Below are 17906 nucleotides of genomic sequence, written 5' to 3'. Positions count from 1 at the left end.
TCGAAAGTATGATGAGGGGTTGAATCTCACATTAAAAAATATATTTTTATTACAAAATGATGCAACAATGTAACAATTTACATTCTACAAATATATCATAAAGATGTACAAACTATAACAATATGTAAAGTGTCTAATGTAAAAAAGGGGTATTTACATTTCCCAAAGGTTTTAGAGAGCAGCACTAGGTCCATGCCTGTCGGATCTGTCTCCATGGAGTCCCAAGAATCGAGGCAGTGATAAAGAAGAAAACTAAGATGAGGCCCTTAGCCAATGACTGAGAATAAGGCTCACCTGGGGAAGATCAAAGGTGAAGTAAGTTAGGAACATACTGTCAGGATCTATTTTCATACGTGAGCAGCGATTCTCGCAGAATGCTTTAGAGCTGTAGTTATAGTTTAGTGACTGATCAACTACAAGACACAAATAAACAGAGGACTGTTTACCTAAGACTAGATAAATGCATACCTGTGTAATATGTTGTCATGGGAAAGGCAAGCTCAGGCCAACACACATCATTCCTGTTACAGTCATACTCTGTGAAGTTCACCTGAAACCTGGAGTGAAAAACAACAACATCACACTCAAGCAGGCAGCTCATAGATACGTTCACTCAGATAGATACATTTGTTGGGGGCTCAAGTTAACAAGTCTCTTCACAAAGGTCCATCTTGCCTGGTTTTTGGTGGTCCTGTGTTGATGGGAATGTCAGTAAAGGTGACTGAGGAGGTGATGGGGAACAACTTAGTCTCCAATGGGTTCATACATGGAGAGATATCCCCTCCTCCACAATCCAGTGTCCAGGAGGACAGGGTGAAGCTATAAATGGCAGAAAAAGGATCCATGATTCACATTTATTTCTAATATTTATGGCAATGAGGACACACGTTGACCTAAAGTGATTAACGATTGCAGTGATAATGTACACTATGCATTTATATGAGTCTATACACACCTGACTTGCAAAACACTGATATCCTTTTGAGGTATGCCTTGCACCATGCCAGTGATACGACTCCTAACATGGATATGCTGGTGGGATGGAACCCCACGGCAGGAACTGGTGGTGTCTTCCATCGTTGTGCTTGAGTTCAGTGTCACAACTGGAATTTAAAGATTTGTGTAATATATAGTTAGAATATAAAGAAGAAGTATTAGAAAGTCATTATAACAACAAAAAACATAATTATTAACAAATGTCTCATCACACAAATAGATATGAACTGTTGCATAACTTGTTTCTGGGCTTCTACTTACAGCTTATGTTCAGCCAGTCAGTCATTGTTAGAGGATTTGGATTTCCACTCTTTGCCACATATGTGGCTTTAACCAAAGCAGCCTGGAGAGCAGTAACAGCCTCTCTATCGGGACAATACATAGGAATGGACTTCAACACAAATACCCAACAATGGATAAAATATGAACTCATGCTGAGCTACCGACCTCAGAAGGTCACACTGGGTCAGATTCTGTCGACTGACAGGGAGCAGACACCCCGATGTTGAATTCTCCCCAAACAAAACAGGTTTCATCTCAGCAGTGGAACAAAGTCCATCACTCACTGTTAGACACATGAGAACATTATGTTGTATTTTAGTCAACATGTTTTGATTAAAATATACATAATTCATTATTACACGGAATGCAGTGAGCCAATAGTCAACAACATGAATTAATGGGTTTTACCTGGTTTCCAAACATTGATTGGCATCCTCTGGACTGAGCCTGTATTATTGTCCAAAAGGTCCAGAGTTCCAGCAATAACAGGCCTTCCCACCTGATAACCTGTCATTCAAAGTGTGTGTGTGTGTGTGTGTGTGTGTGTTACCCACTGTAACAGGCACTGTGAACCATTTTCTACAAAACAGTTAACTTCCACAACCATTCTCAGGACTAAGTAATTTCTCTTGCTCTCACCTGGGTTCCCGGAGTTGGGTTCACCCATTAACTCTCCATTTAGAAACACGGCAGAATACCTTGTAGTTAACGTGACTGTTTGAGAGACAAAACCACAGAAATTAGCCTCAACAACATCAAATGTATCTATCAAATATGACTGGTGATAAGCCAAATCCTGGACCAGCGTGATGGGAACTTACCACTTGTATTCAAAGTGATGGCCCCAACGATGCGAGTCAGTGTGATATTTGTAATGCCATTTCCCTTCCAGTAGAATTTGTAATCCAATGCTAAGGTCACATTCTCACATACCAGCCCCTCATCTTCAGAGAAATATAAACAAATTCCAATATTGAGGTTAACCATCAGTTTAGGGTGTTTTAGTAATTAAATGCTGTTATCTCCGTACCTGAAGTGGCATCTGTGCTCGACATAAACAGACTCATGTCAATGGCCACTTCATCAATTACATCCACTTCAAGGTCACCTGGAATACATGAACAAAAGAAAAGAATTGGTGGCACATGTCTTCAAAGAGCTGCGAAATGTATCAAAGCACTGCTCCAGTGTTTAGCAGGTAATACCAACCCCCTTGCCCATTCTTCACTTTAGAACTCAGATCTGATGTTGTCGTCCATAAGGGGAATCCAGTTGGACAGGAGCGGAGCTCAGTGACACACTCAACTTGGACATTTTTCAAAAATGCTACAGGAGCACTGTTCACACAATGCCCAAGCACCTTCTGTGGGACAGAAGTATAAAAGGCATCAGTGCTTACAGCTTTGCCAGCATATACAATGCAAAATATAATTTAAAAAATCATTATTAAAAAACTGACCTGTGGAATCGTGAAGTACTGGTCACTTAATGATAAAATGGGACTTCCTTGAATATAAGCACTCACTGGCAGTGGAGCTGACAAAACAGGGCTTTGGAAGGATGGGCCAGGTTTAGATGTGCTATACAAGTTAACGGGGAAAAGATCGATGATGAAAACATGTCACAGAAATATATAAATAAATCAACCATACAAAAATCAAACAATATTCAATACTTTCTCACATTTTCTTTCCCTGGTAAAAGAGCCCAAGGTAAGGGTTGTTTTCACGTGGAGAGTTGACACATAAAAAGGGAAACCAATCTGGGGAGTTTTCAGAGGACTGCACAGAGCAGTGATAGTCTGGAGTAGGAGAGACCCGTCCACCAAAGGGCCCGGGGAGACAGTGGGAAACAAACAGCTTCAAATCCTCAATGGAACAGTCCTGTTAGAGTGGAGGATAAATGGGTCATGCTGATTAATACAGAAGGAAATACATGAGTCTAAAATGGACCGTTCTCCTGTGAAAAACAAGTATGTTCGAGATGTAAATACCTTATCACAGCAGCATCGTACATCACACGCTCTGAATGTGAGGTCACAGGGACAAGAGCCCATGGGCTGGTACACTTGGTTTGGAATGACCGTTTTATTATCTGATTGGAAAAGAGATTTATATCTATTAGAAAAGTGGAACTGCTTTCATTCTTAGTGTGAAGGTCCATTATTAATGTGATCAGTTTCAGTTGAATCACCAGTTCCAGCATTTTCAGGAAGCAACAGGGCGTAAATCTTGGCCTGGATCAGCAGTGATGCCTGAGGTGTGCCGCTCACGCAGGCAGACACCTGAAGGGTCTCCAGGACGCACAGGGCCTTTGAGCAGCAGTCGGTGTCGGTCTCATTCTCGCCACACAAGCGCAGATTTCTTTCCAGTTTCAGCTGAACCCGAACTGCATTCTGGGGCACCAAATAAAACAAACATGAAACATGATATTCACAATATCAGCTCTATTAAATTCATTGTTGATTAAATCATTTCTAACCACACCTTACTCAAACATTATTTAAATATCTGTAAATATAATGGAAATGTTTACTGTAAGCCTTTGCTTACCTTTCCTAACTGCTCCGTTGTGAGCACCCACTGTGTTACATCACTTTCACATAATGGAGAACTAATGTGTCCTGCAAAAGAAAACAAACCTTAACCAACCACCAAAGACAGTACACAATCACAGTGGTGTCACACCGTTGCCTTCCTTCTGTTTTTTGTGAGCCACTAAAGTGGAGAATGGTTCATCCTCTGGCAACTTAATATTTAATTTAATATCCTGAAAGGTGGCGTTCTTGGCCCTTCTCTCCTTTTCCTTGTAAACAAACAGCTGCATCTCCAGTCACCAGTCCTGTGACGTTTGCAGATGACACCGCCCTCATGGGACTCATCTCTGGTGGGGATGAGTCCGCCTGCTGGTCGGTAAGTGACCATCTGGTGACCTGACTAAACAACTTAGAGCTCAACACTAAAGACAGTGAAGATGGTTGTGGATTTCCTGAAGAACGCAGCTCCCCCTGCCCCCATCACCCTGTGTGACTCCCCGTCAACACTTTGGATTCCTTCTGCTACCTGGGTTCGACCATAACGCAGAGGGATAAGCACGGGATGTTCTTCCTGAGGCAGCTGAAGAAGTTCAACCTGCCAAAGACAATGCCTGTGCTGTTCTACACTGCCACCATGGAGTCCATCCTCTGCCCCCCCATCACCGTCTGGTACGCTGCAGCCACTGCTGAGGACCAGGCCAGACTGCAGTGCATCATCCGCTCTGCTGAGAGGGTGATTAGCTGTAATATACCTTCCCTACATGACTTCTTTGCTTCAAGGACCCTGAAGTGGGCAGGTGAGATTGTAGCTGACCGCTCTGACCCTGGACACAATCTGTTCCGAGTCCCTTCCCTTTGACGTGAGGCTGCAGTCCATCAGGACCAAGAGCTCACGCCACACGTTTCTTCCCCTCCGCAGTTCATCAGTGCATCAACAAAGCCTGAGACCCCCACTGACCTGGACTCTTACATCCCCAGGACAACAACATACATTTACACATCGCTGCTCAACTCTTCACTTTAATCCTTGATACTTTAAGAACAGACTGGTTTTCACATACTGCGTTTATTTTCACTCACCGAATTCCTTTTATTTGCAAATGTACTAGGCAATAAACCAATTCTGATCCTGATTTACAAATATCACTGATTTGATACAAAGATATCACACATGGCCATCTCCTAGAACACGGGTCCCGAGAGAATGGAGAGCACGAGGAAGTGTGTAACGTCACCTGTTGTGTTGGATGGAGACACTGTCCTCAGATTCAGAGCTATGTCCGACGTGTCTCCGAGCAGCAGGGCAGTGATAGTTGGTCCAGTCGCAGTGACACGCGACGGCTGGAAAACTGTCAAAATGCACGGTAACATTTAAATTAACTGCTTTACGTGCTAGCTTCAAACAATCATTTAATTAAACTAACGTTATGGATTGTCTTCTTATAGTTATTTATTGTTGGCTAGGTTTGGTTAGGGTTACGTTAACGTTGGTTGTTTTCCTGTAGCGTTACATCTGAATGAAGCGTCTAGACAAAGCTATATAACTAGCTTTATATAGTGAGGTCTTACCAAGAATGTTTTGAGTGCGAGCCAAGGAAATGAGGAATAAAACAAAAGAAATGAATACACGGGAAAGGAATATATGAGCCACGTTATCCATTTGGCTAAAGTCAGATTATAAAGCCGACATCGCTGTACTGTAAACTCTGAGCGATGTCTTGGCAACACAGGTTGTAAACCAATCACCGCTCAGAGAAGTTCTTCTTCTGGGGAAAAAGGAGAAACAAACGCATATGCAAGTGCACCGCAGCGACCTCATCCGGTCTGGAGTGGTAGGTGCATATCACTACAGCCATGCACAGGTTAGAATACCCTCACTGTGGACACAAGAAGACACGTTACTGGTCCTGGAGTCATGTTGGAGTCATGTTTTTCGATTACATTTTGACAACTTTACATGACAGTGTAATATCAATAATTACAATTCGTATATAATAGGTGGGGGGAGTCGTAACACCAGAGTCAGTGCCTGTAAATCAACACCGAAAGAAAGTGATTATCTTAAAATGTTTTTAGGATCTTATACAACTACTGAAAAAATTGAATTATATATATATATATATATATATATATATATATATATATATATCTTTTAATCTACCAGTCTGCCTCTAGGTGGCAGCATGTTACAGTGATTCTTCGCTGACTATTGATCTTACAATAGTAGAACAAGAGTTTTGTCACGTGACTAGACTGCCAGCGTGCTGTCTAAGGTCTGTACAGTAGAGAAAATAAAACAAGTATGTCGTTTAAAGACCTGCTGACAAGTCTGCAAAACTGTGTGATCACCGAGGACCAAGCACCTGGAAATGTCAGCCGAACACTCAGCCTCTTTCTTGATAAACTCTCTGAATCCTCCAGGTTGGTAGCTACCTATAACCTCAGCATGCGTTATCACGTTTTTCATAATGTGTGATGACTGAATTATTACGTTTGCGTAAACAGGAGTATTGGGAAAAGATGTAAGGAGCGCTGTTTAGAGGAGGCTGTCCAGCTGCTGAGGCTCATTTCAGAGGCTCAGCTTCATGTTTTAGAAGAGAGTCATCTCCTGCTCCTCGTCAGACTCCTCATCGCCATGCAGCTGCAGATGGCCAACATCTCCACAGCCTGTCGTAAAGTGGACCAGGTCAGCCCGACAAGTATGTCCGCCCACAGTGCAGCGTTCGGTACAATGAGTCTCATTGTAACTTCATCTTTGCTTCACAGATGTTGCAGCATTTGGCAAAGGTGGCCCACCAATTAGTTTTTAGAGAAACTCATCACTGTTTACACTCCATAGTTCAGACTGACCAGGTACAGAGCTCTCCCCTGATGTGTGTTTGTCATATATTTGCTTAAAGACACTGTAGACAACTTGTACCTCATCTTCTTTCAGGTATTGTCTTTTGAGGATCTGCAGAGAGGTTGGTGCCGGCTAAAGTTGACATGTTATAGTTAAGTTTTCATCCATGTATTTGTATCCTTCTTTAAAAAAACAACCTCTTTTTAGCCTGTATGTTCCTGGAAGACAGCACTGTTGGGCGTGAAGTGTGGCGAGAGTGTTTGCTGTCTTTGCTGAAGAAGATGTCCGAGTTCTTCCTGGTTGTTTTGCAACAAGAAATCCTGAGAGATGGACCGCTGGGTTACATTGCGGTCAAGGTAATAGCAGTGTGCTTCATGAATCAGTCCATCGCATTCCTCGTAGACGTGTTGTGTGATCTTTGTTACTGACCTGAGAACTGTCATCTCTGCAGATGTGTTTGCAAATATTCCAGCTGTTGCCCAGTGAAGTTGCTCCTCTCGTGTGGTCAGAGGAGCACAGCGACCCGACAGTCCAGAACATCCTCCAGGCTCTTATGGACATTATACTTGGACAGGTTTCTTATCGATTCACAGCGTCACTTATTCAAAGAATAACATAACTTTTAATTGTTTTCCTTTGCTTTGTCCTAACTGTCAGGGTGCCTTGTCTTGCAGTGCAGCAACCGGGACACTTGTCTTTTGGCAGGCACCGCTGTGGCCATGCTGATCAACACTGGAGCAGAGAGCAGAGCTGCAGAGGCTGCGGCCTGGAGTCTGCTGCAGGTCTCTGACTTAGGTAGGTAAGCACCAACGCTGCTCGACGAATAGCGAGAGCAAAGAGCATTTTTGGAATTGGACCCAGATATTTGGGTAAAATGAAAACAGACCTGGTCTTTTTTATCCCATTTCTAAAAGCTATATCCACTGCAACTGAGTTTGATTGGCAGACAGAATAGCTTTCATTTCTGTTCTTTCCCAGAGCCCTGGCTGCTGACTGTTGGTGCTCTGCAGGTACAGTGCTGCCCGACGGGGAAGGACGGGTTGGACAGGCTGGCTGTGAGCAGGGGCCTCCTGACCTGCTGTCGACGTAGCATCCTGCTCAGTTCACATGCGGATGCCACACAGGTACATCTAATAAAAGCTCAGCTTTTGGTGCGCTTGCTTTCATGAGCAAACCCATCATTTCCCTCTTTTCAGGCGTGTTTCCTGCTGAAAGGTTTGTTTCCTCTGGTGTATGCGCTGTGTGAGGAGAAGCTGGATTGTCACTCCTCTGCGTTTGAAGGTGAGTAACGTCTAGGTTATTTATTCATGTGCTTAAATAGCAGGATCACTTGTTCAAATACGACACGTTGTTGTTGCAGCACTAACACAGTGGCTGAAGAGAGTTAAAGAATGTCTGGCTGACATCTTGAAGATGACGGGCACGCGGCTTCTGCCCGACGACAGCAGCCTGCAGCAGCAGCTCGTTCACATTATCTGGACCAACTCCGAAAGCCCCGTGAGTCAAATTAACAACATTCAAACAGTAAATGGGCAATACTTAACTTTTTAAACCCAAAAGACTACTAGATAGTACAGTATATAGTATAGTGCACTAAGAAGTTTCTAAACAATGCAACAGAAGTAATATTACTGCCGGGCTCCTTCATTGACGTCTGTCTGTCTGTGCGTGGACAGGTGGAAGGCGTGTCAGAGTTTGTGCGCAGTGCTTTTTGTCTCCTGCTGGACGTCTACACGATGGACTGTGAGCAGTGCTGTGACACAGAGAGGACTCTTTATTTCACTCTACTTCAGCGAATAATCAAACTACCGTGGGAATCCAAAGCCAAATACCATCGCCTTTGTGCCCTGCTGCCTTATATGGGAACTGACACGGTGAGGATTACGGGTTATTACCGTGTTAGTAATGTCATAATGTCGTGCTTATGGCGTCTTAACATTTCTTTCATCCAACAGGTGCTGGATCAATATGCTGAAATACACAACCATCTCCTGAAGTGCTGGTCGACCAATCACCTGTCACCGTGGGGATCAGAGCTTTACAAATGTCTGATCCAGCAGCAGCGGCGAGAGCTGTGCGCCGCCTCGCACACCGAGCTGGATCTGGCCAATCAGTGGGCGAGGCGCTGGCGGTCCGTCCTTCATGAGGCGCTGATGTCAGATGTGGCTCTTCTACAGAACAGCAGCTCTACACACTTATTGCCCTACACCTTTCAAGTCTTCCCCTCTGCGGTGGATCCTCTGCTGGACTCTCTGGACCCATTCTCCCCTGGCCACCTCCACGCCTGGGCCTGCATCGTGAGCTCCTATCGAGCCACGACTGGAGGCTCTCCCTGGGCTGTGCAGGGCAGCTCCACCCATGAAACCCTCCAGCTCGCTCTCGGATCTGCAGATGACAAAGTCCGCCTCGCTGCTCTACACCTCCTCTGCTGCAGCCCAAAGACCAAAGACACGCCAACCACAGAGGAGATGTCCATAATGAGAGTGTTTATTCCTCAGAACCTAAACTGTGAGTCTTCACCTTTTCGCCAACATGTTCAGGCTGGAGTGAAGCGGTTTCTGGTTCGTATTAGAGACGGTTGCTTGGCACATGTCAGAGGACAGAAAGGCCAAAAGAAAGGAGATGCCACTCACTCAAAGAGGGCACAGCACGAACTGGAGCAGGGAATAGGTGAGACACCTGACAGCTGCTGTTTTCTATTCACAGAAATAAACTGCTTTACTGTACAGACGGGTATAGATTTATCATGCTGTACTTGTGGTTTCTTTTAAACTTCCATTGTTGATAGTGAATGTTTCAGCTAAAGTTATCCATCTCTATATTCCTTACTAATGCTAAGTCAAATTACAGGTCATTGAGGCCACTTTGCATCCAGCCTAATTGGATCTGCCTTTGTTGCATTGTTTGTCTTTGTTTCAGGAAACCTTTTCATTCTCTTGTCTATTTTCTGTTCATCCAAACCTTTTCGTCTGCCATGTAGGTTTCGTTGACTGGTTGGGTCAACTTCCATACAGCTATCTGGCACCAGGACACAGCTTTCAGAGTAAGAAGACTGCGTTGCTGTTGCTGTGCGCAGTGCTGGAGACCTGCACGGACACCTGGAGCCCAGAGAAAAGGAAGGGACAACCTCCTGGTAAGCTGGAACACCACTGATGGGAAAAGGGTCAAGAAAGCACATTTTTATTTATTCTACTATACGGTGCTAATGTGCATAATTCCTGTCAAATGTTATCTATATATTGTTTTATATTATTTGGGCTTGAAATTTAAATGTGCTCTGGGAAATGATTTCTTTAGTGAATATGGGGTCTCTTCTTGACTGCGCCAGACAAAGAGGACAGTGGGATTTTGTCTGCAGGACAAAACAGCTGATCCTCGTCAGCTGTCTAGAAGATTCTACAAATGAGGTATAGTTTTTTTTAAATAAAGAAGAATGAAGTTGAAGAATATTTTTAGAACATGGATACATTTTTTCTTCCTTTTCTTCTACAGATTCGGGAGCTCTCCGCTGGGTTATTGTTGAGGTTTTTCCCAAACAGTTTCCCGGATGACATCGCTGCAGTGCTTCTTGTGCGGACCAGACAGCTTCTGTGCAGTCCTCGAGTGCAGGAGGCTCAGATGGGGGCACTGATGACGAAGGTCCTCCTTCAGAAGTAAGCCTTGCCTATACATACCTTCATCCACAACTATGGCCTCTTTAGATGCGAGGGCTAATCAGTTGTTCTACTAGATCCCAAGGCCAGCCTGAGGGCTGCAGGTTGAACGGTAACATTGCTGTTAGCAGTGGGAGGAGCCCCAACTCCTCCTGCATGGTGACATTCCTGGTGAAGGAGTTGGAGGAGCATTATCTGACAGCCAAGGCTGACATGATGCTTGCTGCCAGAACCAAGCCAATACATGGTGAGTGCTTAGATCGGCAACTCTGCCACAAATGAGGTTCAGCCCCTGAAACGTTGCTCAGTTCTTTAAATGAAATTGCATTACGTTCCAGGTGTTCTCAGTGCCCTCCAGAGGTGTTTGCTTGAGACCCCCAATAGTGTCTATGACACACTTGACTACAGTCTGACCATTGAGGTGCTGGTCCTGCTGGAGAACTTGTCTCTGCTGCTGCTGGGTGTGCTGTACGGAGACCAGGATGCATGTGCCACTGACGAGGGTAACGGCGCAATCTGCGGAATGAAGAGTCGTTTTGGGCATAAAGTATACACTCCATTTCAGATTTGCCGCACAGTAAATCGCTCTGTCCTCTCTTAGATGCCCCCCCTTCGCTTTATGATATGGGAAACGCCATCAGCTCTCTTATCGCCCAAGAGTGTGGAGGAGGCCAAGAGGATGGGGAGGAGTGTGTCCTGCAATCTGAGGAGCACAGTCTTGTTCTCACCTGCTGCTGGGTCTCCCTCAAGGTCAAACAGATGCACCATCTGATGTGCAGAACTGGATACGCCAACACGTACTGTTTCAGCGTGGCATATTTGCTGCATGTGTACAATTTTCTCAAAATGACTTTTTCGTGTTTTCTTCTTAGGAAGTAGGAAACCTTCTAGGTTCTCTGGTGGAGAAGATTCTCACCGAATCCAAACCCAACAAGTGCCTCCTAACAAAAGAGGATCTAACGAGAGCATCAAAAGTGTTCAAGAATATTCTTCTCAAATGCCGTCACTGGGTACGTTTTATAAAAATCCATTTCGAGGCGTCGAGTCCGAATCACCTCCACTCTCTTGTTCCTTTCTGAGCGACCCACTTCTCGTCCCCAGGGGGCGGTAGAGGGATGCTGTCCGGGCTTCACCAAGTTCTGTGCCTCTCTGTTGAGCAGCCATGATCCAGAGCTTGGTGATATACCAGCCCGCATGCTGAAACAAGTGAGTGGCTGTGCACTCCTGAATGTATTTCTCCTTAATAAATGGAGATGGTGGATTACTGGCTGTAAGATCATTTTCCCGTCTCTTCAGGGCTTGCAGGTTGTGCGGTCTCCTCGCTCTACCTCGGTGACCCGGCGGGCTGCAGGGCTGCCCATGCTCATCCTGTGTGTTGTGTCAGCAGAGGAGGCGAGTAAAGCCAGGCCACTGTTAGCCCACAGTATGCAAACCTTACTGGAGACAGCCAAAACCCCTCTGCCCGAGAACTGGGACCAAACGCTGGACCTGCCACAGGTTTGTGGACGCAGCCACGATAACGAGGCTTCTGGTCTTTAAAAGCACAGAGACTGATGTGGTCACGCATTTGTGCTTTCCCTCACAGGTGTGTGCGGTTCACACTCTGCAGGCCCTGGTCCGTGGTTCTGGTCTGGGAGTAGCTGTCCTTCAGTTCGCTCCGGCTGTAGCCATCCTGTCACTCACCCTGCTCAGCTCTCCCTTCTGGGCCATGAGGAACGCTGCTCTGCAACTTTACAGTCAGACACAATTACTTTCTGTTCATGTTCATCATCTATAGGATCGCATTCGGGCTAGGGCTTATCGGTTCATCCGTCCATTATATTCTGCATAAATTGGTTAATCGTTCATCCTATAAAATGGCAAAACATAATAATATACACTTTTATTAATCCCCAAGGGGAAATTAGTTCTCTGCATTTAACCCATCCTTAGTTATTAAGGAGCAGTGGGCTACGGTGAAGCGCCCGGGAAGCAACTGGGGGTTCAGTGCCTTGCTCAAGGACACTTCGACTTGCAACTAATGGGGAGAGCGGGGATCGAACCCACAACCTTGCGGTTGCAGGACGGCCCTCTTACCCCACTGAGCTACAGCCGCCCCTAATACAAGCTGCTCGTTGTAATTTCCAAATCCAAATGATCCGTTTTTATTTATTCAGTTTACTAGCTTGCCAAAACTAGAATTTTAGGTTCTGGAACCGGTGATTCTTTTTCTTTTTTGGGGCTTCAAAAACAAATGAATCAATCATCAGAATAATGAATGAATCCTCTGTTTTGTTCAGCTCGTAGAACAGTCCATCTGATCTGTTTCCAGGCTCTCTGTGCTCGCGGATGCTCGGCCAGCGGCCCAGCAGTGAGGACGGGGGCTCCACCCAGCACGGCATGTCCCCCCGCGCCTTCTTCTTCCACTACTCTGCGCTTCAGCCCTTCCTCCTGGGCGAGCTGAGAGGGGCAGCTCGAGACCTCCAGGGTCCATCCAATGAGGCCAAGCTTCACCTCCAACCCTCGCTCTTTCCTGTCCTCACTCTGTTAGCCCAACTGCAGCCGGGCGTCCAAGACTCAACCGAGTGAGAACTGTTGAGTCAGGTTTACGACTTCAATTCTTTACAGCAGTGGTTTTCATCCCCGCTGAGACGATGTATGTTTTTATTCCAGCCAAATGTTACACCAGTGTATTCAATAAGTTGCTCGCGTGGAGAAGTAAACAAGAAAGCTGTTCTCGTGTTTGAGTGGAATTCAAATGAACTGATTATTTTTGACTGGGGACAGCTAGTTTGCCATTTTGGGAAATCTGTTATTTGCTTTCTTGCCATGGGTGCTATGAGAAGATACACTTCCCTCTTATATATGTTCAATACATCTGTAGCTTAGCCTCGCATGAAGACGGGAAACGAGTAGCCTGGTTCGGTCCAAAAGGAACAAAATCCATCCAATTATATCAACGCACCAATCTCTCTTGCTCGTCAAAACAAAATTGGTAATCACTCCCAGCCAAGAAATGCTCCAGCACATGGCCCCAGTAAAATGGTGGATTGTCAATTTTTACACTTTTTTGGCGACACTACTTTTGTATAGATTAAACAACAAACAAACAGCAACACAATACTGATTAATGTTTTAATTAGTAAGCAGATTTGGTCATTTAACGCAACTACGTGAGTTTCCCAAACTGTTGAAACATTCCTTTGATAGGTCAGTATCCTATACGCTGGTGTTCATTTATGAATATCATTGGACTGAGTGAATGTCTTCTCTCCCAGAACGTTGTCGGACTTCCTGCCTCCTTTGCTCCAGCTGTCAGCCAGTCCTATTTACAGTGTGAGAGTGATGGCCTCGAAGGCTTTGGTTGCCATGACACCGCCCTCAGACTACATGGCCATCCTCATCAAGCTGACGGCTCAGCTGCCCCGTCCACAGGAGCGCTGCGGCCACAACCGGCTCCACGGACAGCTGCTGCAGATCCGAGCGACTCTGGAGAGAGCCCTCTGCGCAGTCAGGTGAGACTGAAAGAGCAGTTTAGTCTTTCATCCCACACTTTCAGGCTTTTCAAAGGCCAGCTGTGTTCATTCACCGACGCCATCTTTGAAATCCTGCTGTGTTCCTCCACCCAGTGACCCTTCAGCTGACCTGTGCGAGGTGCTGAGCAGAGTGGAGGCCTCGATGTGGCTGGTGACTGAAGCTCAACGCTGCCCCCTAGTGAGAGCGGCCTACCTCGGGGTGGCAGCCTCACTCAGGAGACTCTGCTGTGAGGCCTTCCTGTCACAGCTCAGGTCCACACTCCGCCATGACCTCCTCACCCCTCAACCGGAGCGTCAGGTCAGTGACACACATTTACCAACATTTCAATTAAATGTTAGAACTTTATGTTGTCAAACCAATGTGATCAAACCACATCGACATGATGATGATGATGAAGCAGATTAGCTGAGTCGAATTATTTCTTGAGGCCAGCATTATATTATATCTATTATTATTTGCGATGGGAGGGCCGTGTATTTATTTACTCTCTGCTACAAACAGTGTGACGAAGCGCTGAACGCGACGTCTTTGCCTTTTCATGTATTATATTATGTCGTCAACACTTGAAACATTTCGGCTGTCTCATCAGTGGTGGAGAGGTGGGACCAATGGCCTCAAAGATGTGATAGAATGTGTTTTATGAGTGTGTTGTGGTCTTGTGTTTTATGCTATTGTTTTTACAGATGACTTTAATGAGTCTTCATGTACAGGGCCAAACTAATTCACCCTTGTCGGATAATAAAGAACTCATTGTGACCTTTTTGTTTCATACAAAACGGTTCCAACTTTGGCACAAAGTGCTGCATTGATGTCGGATCCCACTACGCCTTCAGGGGCTTTTAACCAAAGGGCACCAGGATGCCCCAGCAGATATGTCTTCTCAGGCTTTCTCTCTGTCACCTCTGCAGGTCGGGTTGCCATCCTTCCATCAACAAGCCATCCAATTTCTATGTGCAGATCTAAAGTGTGCAGGTCAAATGTGGGACAACTTCTCGGCGTCGAGCCCTGATCTGAGGCTCTCGCTGGTCACGTGGGTGGTGGATGAGCGGCGGGGGCCACAGCAGAGCGGCTTGAAAGAGGTGATCCAGAGGGTGCTGCAGGTGAGACATGAGCTGCTCCCTAGATTTTTGCTTGAAGAAAACAACCGTTTAAAAAAACAGTCTAACAGCTTTCAGTTTAACAACCTCCTTACAGTACAAAGGGAGGACATTGGGAAAGCTTAAATGCAATGCCATCTTAATCTGGCTGGACATATTGTTTTTCCCTTTAAATTTAGGAAAGGGTGTGTCTATAAGCTTTTATTATTTGCTGTTCATGTAGTGAATTTAGATCAACTCGGCATCATATTACATTATCTAGACCACCCAGGTGTGCCTTTCAGTGTCCATCCAGTGTTTATCTGACTCTCTTTAAGATACCTGTGATAAGAACTCTACTAATGTTGAATGGAAAGTTGTCAGTGTTTTGTTGAGGAAATAGTTCAAATATTGGAATTGAATTTACATTAGTGTGATATCATACGTGCAAGCCAGTCTGGCTGTACCTGGCCTGTAACGGCACGTTGATCATGCGACAAGTAGCTTCCCAGGACTCTACTAATGCTCTTCATCTCCAGTCCAACCTGAGGGAGGCTTTGCTGAGCGGCAGTGTGGAGTACCGCAGGACCTTCCTCACAGCTCTGGTCACAGTGATGGCCGTAGGCGAGTGTACGTTGCCTCGACATGTTCCCCCGTCGGCCCCATTGGAGGAGCCAGTTCTATTGGAGTGTCTGGATTTGTTGCTTGAGGACTTGGAGGACCAGCGAGGGGGGCCAGAGTTTCTATCCCAGGCTCTGTATGCTGCTAGTCTGCTGCTTTCCCAGGCTTCAGGCTCCAGGTTTTTACACGTTTCACTGTCTTTTGTACTGCAGTATAGAGTCACATAATGTACTGGAAGATTTGTACCTGCAGCTCTGACTTCCTTCTTATCGTTGTGTCAACCAGTGTAAAGATATCCGTGTTCCACCGCTGGTGTAGCATCTTGGAGCGCCACCGATGCCCAGACGCACCTGAAGTGCTCAGGATGGCGTGCGCTGACGCTCTATGTGTGGCTGGAGTTCCTCTACAGAGCCACAGCGCTCTGCCGGCCATCGTGAGCAGGTGTGAATGAAGTCAAATAGTGTCGTCGATCAAATGATTCTCTCTGATGAGTACAAATAAGAACTGTTGAACCTTCTTGGTTTAGGTCGATCAACACCGGCCTCTACTTGCTGCAGGACCAAAGCCAGCAGGTGAGGATGAAAGCGGCCCGTTTCACCTCCACGCTGCACCACGTGAGAACAGGAGGAAGCCAAAGGAGCGTCTACCTGATGCAGGTTAACCAGGCTTTACCGCTCCTACTGGACCTGCTGCTGGAGGAATGCTGGGATACTCCTGGCACACTAGAGGTGCTGCTGTGTCACCTGCCGCAGGCTGACCTCAGATCTGTGCTGAGAGAGGCTTCAGAGACGGGGTTTGTTACCTCGCTGACTTAATGCAGTTGAACAAACAGCCGCCGTGTGGCTGAACCGTTACATTACATTACATTACATTACATGTTACTGTTGCGCTTTCTTCCTTCAGGCGCTCCAGTCTGTACGAGCAGGATGAGGCCAACGTGTTTGCAGAGCCCTCCGTGATGGCTGCACATGTGCTGCCTTACCTGCTGCACATGGCGGAAAAATCCTCTGAATCCTCGGCTGTGGCGCAGCGGCTGAGCGCATGGGCCGAGGAGAGCGCTGCACAGGTTCGAGGCGGCCTCGCAGTCTGCAAAGAGCTCCAGCCAGGTGACTATAAGAAGAGGGTTGATGGAAATCACATTCAAAATTACCAAAGCAAATATTTATCCTCATCAGCTGAGACATTGACCCCGGCCTGGCTGGCGCTCCTCGTGGACCCCCGTTTCCACGGCAACCTGTGCGGCCTGGTTACCAGGGCTGCCTTTCTCCTCCGGCTGTCGAATACGTCTGACGACGTGCGGCGCCTTTGTGATCCTTCGGCGCTGCAGGCGAGTTTACAGGACGTCTGTAATCTACTCTGTCAGAGCGGTGTCCACTTTCACTCGGCTGTAACAGCTGCTGTGGCTGGAGAGCTGCGACGGAACAAAGACGATGAGGCCCGGGATGAAAACACCTGCTGAATGACATCCTAATGTGCAGCCTCACTCTTGAATGAGTAGTTGAACTGCTGATGCTGCAGAACACCAGCGCTGAGCAGGCTGACTAAAGTGAGAGCTCAGTGGCTGCAGTCCAGGAAGAGACCCAGTGGCCATTAGGTGCCATGTTCCTGAGAAGATCTATACTTGTGTTTTTTTCTACAATGCTTTAAATAAAAGTTCATAACGTTGCATTTACTTGTAGTTTTTTATGGTATTAAGCTTTTCTTATGAGGGTACAGCCACCAGAATAACTGTGGTCAGTTGTTTGCCAAGTCTCAGCGGCAACAGAAGCTCAAACTGATGCAGGGATGTGATGCGAAGGCCTCTGGAGAAATTGGCTACTTAGTGACCAGCAGGGGAATATAATGTATGTTTTGATGCTCCATTAGAGACATTCTGCCTGGATAAGTGTCCCATTTTCCCACCACGTGAGGCCTGAAGATGATTAACTGGATCTGATATGGAGCTGTCGGTTGCTCCGCAACAGACCACACACTGGAGCAGTCTTACATCACCAGCTCACTGCTTTTGTTCAGGCTGGGCGGCTCTCTGTATTAAACAACCAGTAACACGGAGGTGATTGAATTCTCAGAATAATATCTGACACGACAAACTGACTGTAAACCAGCAGAGTTAGTTTGTTACTGCTTCACTTACTTTACCGTGTACATACGGTATTTGTACTTCAGTGGCGGTTCCTGTTGGGTATGCATAAAGTATTGTCCTGATGAGCATTTGGACGGCTATGACTTCAAGCTTGCCTTAATGATGCATACATAAAGCGTATGCAATGTATATTTACCTGTTACTAAGGCCCAAATGAACAGCTAGTTTGTCACTTCTTGTCAAGCTTGTGATGCAGAATACAAGATAATGCTGGATGATAAAAGTTGTTGGGCAAAACTCT

At 46.1% G+C, this 17906-nt stretch overlaps 2 protein-coding genes across 8 annotated transcripts; one reads left to right on the top strand and one right to left on the bottom strand.

The window, feature by feature from the left end:
* Nucleotides 1-26: 26 nt before the first annotated feature.
* tctn2 (tectonic family member 2) lies at nucleotides 27-5535 on the bottom strand. 2 transcript variants are annotated; one of them, XM_056420091.1, is made up of 18 exons: nucleotides 5384-5534; nucleotides 5050-5163; nucleotides 3831-3901; nucleotides 3472-3673; nucleotides 3272-3372; nucleotides 2962-3161; nucleotides 2738-2858; nucleotides 2488-2641; nucleotides 2309-2386; nucleotides 2100-2222; nucleotides 1918-1992; nucleotides 1687-1785; nucleotides 1444-1561; nucleotides 1258-1361; nucleotides 956-1103; nucleotides 676-819; nucleotides 469-557; nucleotides 27-294 (listed from the first exon to the last, which is right to left on the bottom strand). In XM_056420091.1, the coding sequence occupies exons 1-18, from the start codon at nucleotides 5472-5474 to the stop codon at nucleotides 185-187; spliced, it is 2142 nt and encodes a 713-aa protein (XP_056276066.1). In that variant the 5' UTR covers nucleotides 5475-5534; the 3' UTR covers nucleotides 27-184. The 2 variants fall into 2 exon arrangements, with proteins under 2 accessions (XP_056276066.1, XP_056276068.1); XM_056420093.1 differs by lacking the exon at nucleotides 1687-1785 and having other exon boundaries at nucleotides 5384-5535.
* Nucleotides 3909-17188, top strand: si:ch211-225b11.4 (thyroid adenoma-associated protein homolog). Of its 6 annotated transcripts, none has more exons than XM_056420086.1 (32): nucleotides 3909-4611; nucleotides 6130-6235; nucleotides 6320-6500; nucleotides 6581-6667; nucleotides 6750-6777; nucleotides 6864-7012; nucleotides 7108-7230; nucleotides 7331-7451; nucleotides 7635-7780; nucleotides 7853-7937; nucleotides 8017-8153; nucleotides 8333-8530; nucleotides 8612-9326; nucleotides 9637-9789; nucleotides 9954-10063; nucleotides 10149-10309; nucleotides 10387-10556; nucleotides 10648-10812; nucleotides 10911-11059; nucleotides 11182-11319; nucleotides 11411-11515; nucleotides 11606-11806; nucleotides 11895-12045; nucleotides 12621-12873; nucleotides 13567-13803; nucleotides 13918-14122; nucleotides 14734-14925; nucleotides 15441-15700; nucleotides 15808-15963; nucleotides 16049-16315; nucleotides 16426-16628; nucleotides 16678-16795. In XM_056420086.1, the coding sequence occupies exons 1-32, from the start codon at nucleotides 4377-4379 to the stop codon at nucleotides 16707-16709; spliced, it is 5619 nt and encodes a 1872-aa protein (XP_056276061.1). In that variant the 5' UTR covers nucleotides 3909-4376; the 3' UTR covers nucleotides 16710-16795. The 6 variants fall into 6 exon arrangements, with proteins under 6 accessions (XP_056276061.1, XP_056276059.1, XP_056276060.1 ...); XM_056420085.1 differs by having other exon boundaries at nucleotides 3911-4611; nucleotides 16698-17188; XM_056420084.1 differs by having other exon boundaries at nucleotides 3910-4611; nucleotides 16426-17188.
* The last annotated feature ends 718 nt before the right edge of the window (nucleotides 17189-17906 follow it).

The sequence above is a fragment of the Pseudoliparis swirei genome, chromosome 7 (genome assembly GCF_029220125.1).
Source record: "Pseudoliparis swirei isolate HS2019 ecotype Mariana Trench chromosome 7, NWPU_hadal_v1, whole genome shotgun sequence".
NCBI lineage: Eukaryota > Metazoa > Chordata > Actinopteri > Perciformes > Liparidae > Pseudoliparis > Pseudoliparis swirei.
Note: the sequence above shows the minus strand (reverse complement) of the source record. Positions and strands in the feature narration are given on the sequence as shown.